The 3,451-nt window shown below is 39.6% G+C and overlaps 1 protein-coding gene across 1 annotated transcript in view; it reads right to left on the reverse strand.

Annotated features, from left to right (window-relative positions):
* The window catches only part of LOC112155585 (high-affinity choline transporter 1), a gene marked incomplete in the record, with an annotated part of 11,798 nt that extends 9,994 nt beyond the window's left edge, over positions 1-1,804 (reverse strand). Inside the window, 2 exon segments of the mRNA XM_024287308.2 lie at positions 1-235; positions 1,207-1,804. Coding sequence (XP_024143076.1) covers positions 1-171 — 171 coding nt within the window.
* Positions 1,805-3,451: the final 1,647 nt, after the last annotated feature.

Here is a 3,451-nt window from a genome sequence, read left to right on the forward strand (position 1 = left end):
TCCACCAACGAACAGTCCTATGTCTCTTCCCCCGACCATAATACTCTCGCTCCGGTCTCCACTTTCCCCGACTCCAGAGTTCTTATTCTTCCAAGCAGCCCAGATCCCCACGAATAGAATCACGAGATAGAAGATCACGATAGCCACGAGGCCCTCGACGTGGATAGTCATCCTTCTTCTTCTTGCTTCCCGGATCAAGTGCGACAGGTCAAGGACTTGGAGTTCATGGAGAAAACTGGGGAAAAAAGATTTTTTTAAATGATAATATGATAACAAGCAGAAAAATAATTCTTATTTCTTGCTCTATTGGTATTTGTAGACCACATAAGATGTGTTTTTTTCATCTACTCAAACTTCTATATATTTTATTTGCCTTACTTAACGACTAAATATAGTTTGTTGTCAGTTTTATATAGAAGGATCATTTTAAGACACGTTATATCCACCTCCAATCTCTGATTAATTTGTTAGACCAAAGAGGATTCCTTGTTCGCGGAGGTTATTTTGCCCTATATTCCACGACATTTAAAACAAAGTGAAAACTAAGACACAAGATCCTTTCGTTTTCTTATGATAGGCTTAAATCACAACAACTTTCACAGGCTATTAAGCTGCATATCACTAAAAACAATAAAAAAATAGTTTGTGCGCTAGTTTTCCTGAAATTCTACTGCACAGTGAAACAATACGTTTAAAGATATTTCCTACCGTGTCCAAATTACGCACGAACCGTACAAAGGAGGGAATGGACGTCGCGGTGCACGGGCATGCACAGAATAATTTCTGACTGGAAGTACAAGTACTACTCCTCGAAAGACTCGAGGAGGATTCCTAATGACCGGCGTTACGCGCGTTGTAAACCTCGCAGCTTGGTGCGTTTTACGCGCGCCGAATGTTTTTGATTCTCCCAGAAAGTTTGGATTTTCTGTTAATGTTGAGCCTGTTTTCAAATTAATTATCATTTTTTTCTTCATTTGGACTAATACGACCATCTAATGAAGCCCATAACTGAATTGTCACCGAGCAATTTCCGAATGCGTTCATGTCTGGAGAGGTGCGTAAAAACGCAGGTTCTGTGGTTCTTCGTTGCGCGCACTCCAACCAGAGTTTGACCGATTGAATCCACTTAAAATTACCTGTCAGTGTGGTCAGATGAGATGTCAGTCAAGTTAAATTGATTCATTTAAAAAAAACTTAGCACCTTACCTGTTCGTTGAAGAACTGAACCACAGGAGATTTTTAATTGAAGAAAGGTGTCAAAGTGATCTGGCAAAAAGAGAAAAAAACACGGCGCCACTATACAATCCTCCTGAATGAGCAAATACAAATCACCTATGTTGCTTTTTTGTCACAAATGCTGGTGCGCAGGAGAAGCGGAGGGGAAGCGAGGGAGGGTGGGGGTGGAGAGGGTGGAGATGAATGGGAGTGGTGGGTTTATTGGGCGCTGTCAGGGTGGGTAGATGGTGGATGAATGTCTTCCAGTGCAGGACGAAAATAGCACCTAACGGAGAGTGGCGTGACGCACAGTCTCTCCGGAAAAGCTTTCCAATATCATGATATCATATTGGCAGAGGATGAAACATTTACTTGTGCCAGGTAACCTTTCAGGCCTGATTTATGACGTTGCGCAGACCATCGCTTGCTCCGTGATGAAAGCATCGTGGTCTTCCCAGTGATGCTGGCTCTGCTGTGATAATGCGGGGACAACGTCTGGCCTGCACTGTTTTGTATCAGCAACTCATCAAAGTTACTGTATTCATCACAGTATGGAAAATACCAATTTGGGGATAAACCGAAGCAACCGGTTGCCTGTTTCCTCTGTGTTCGCCATGTGATGATTTATCTTGAGATGCGTTTAGTGTGGTTCCTCGTTCAGGCTGCTGTCCATGGTGCTGAACTTCTGTGGTCACGGATCAGGGAATGTATGTTTTAAACACTTCAGAAAAGGTTGACGACATAGTTTAGAGAACTTCAATCATCTCTTAAAAATAAGGGGAACATATATTTTCCAATAAACTAAAGCATCTTTACATTTTTTGTCTTCCATCCGTTTGATTTGAATGATGTGATATATTCAAAAAAGTAATTGTAGAAAATTAAACAAAAAAGTAAAAACGATATACACAAATTATTTTATAAAAACAAAAAAGCATTGATTAAAAAAATAATGGAAACAAGTGTAAGAAAAAAAGACTAACGTAATAATCACTTCTAATCATAAATATGTATTTTTGCAGTACTGCCTCCAATAGTCACTTAAGTCACATAAACTTCATAAAGTCAAGTAAAGTTTGATTTCTTGCTCAAATAGGAGTGAAATAGGCAAGTTGAGTATGAGATACTGAGTTATTACATTTTACATTTTTGCATAGTTGACTCAATTCACTTCTGATCTAATCAAGTGCAGATTTTTTTATCAAGTAAGAGAGCGTATTAATTATCCTTATAAAACATTAAGGTGCTATTTAACACCATCAGTGATCTTGTTAGTCCACCTGCTGTTCCCATCCACTCAAAGGATGAGTGGTAGATCCTTTTCCCTGGTATCTTCTAAGTTTAAGTCCTCCTCTGGTGTGCCACAAGGCTCTGTTTTGAGACCTTTACTGTTCATTTTATTTCTGTTGCCTTTACAGCATATTTTAAGCTCGTTTAATGACATTTCTTACCATTTTTATGCTGATGATATTCCGTTTTATTTATCTTATGAAAATACAGATTTTACGCAGGTGTCTGGATTCGATCAAGAGTTCAAATGAACGACAACTTTCTCCAACTAAATGATACTAAAACTGAAGTCCCTTTTGTGCTCCTGACAAATACCACTCCCAGATAGTTCAGTGGTTTGGTCCTCTTGCTCTTTTGTCAGGAACCTTGAGGTAACACTAGACCCAGTTTTATCTCTTGATTCTCATGTCGGTTCACTTGTTCGTTCTTGTTTTTATTATTTAAAAACATTGCTAAACTGAGTCCAGTTGTATCACGTTCTGAGATGGAGATGCTCATTCATGCTTTTATTTCTTTGCGTCTTGCTTATTGCAACTCAATCTTCGCATGTCTTAGTAATACATTTTTAGAATGGCTTCAGGTTGTCCAGAACGCTGCTGCAAGACTTAACCAAATCCTCCAAGTAAAATGAATGCCCCGCTCATTCGAGTACTTGTGGAATTCCGGTTGACCGAGTGTTGAACAAGTAACTTGTGCAGCAAAGCAAACCCACATCATGATATCTGTCACGGTCTCTAGCCTCTTCCTGTTTGGGAGAAGCTGTTGTCATTTGGTTAAGTACGTCACATATAGGCTGCCTCAGCATTATCAGTGGTGTCGAAATAATTGTTGGTTTCTCGTGATTGAATTATCCTGTGGAAATGGACCTCCCTGCATTTCAGTCCTACGTGTTTGCAGTTGCAGGATCAATGTTTTGGAGGCTTGTAAGCTCAAATGAGTACACTTT

Source organism: Oryzias melastigma, linkage group LG21, assembly GCF_002922805.2.
Source record: "Oryzias melastigma strain HK-1 linkage group LG21, ASM292280v2, whole genome shotgun sequence".
Taxonomy (NCBI): Eukaryota; Metazoa; Chordata; class Actinopteri; order Beloniformes; family Adrianichthyidae; genus Oryzias; species Oryzias melastigma.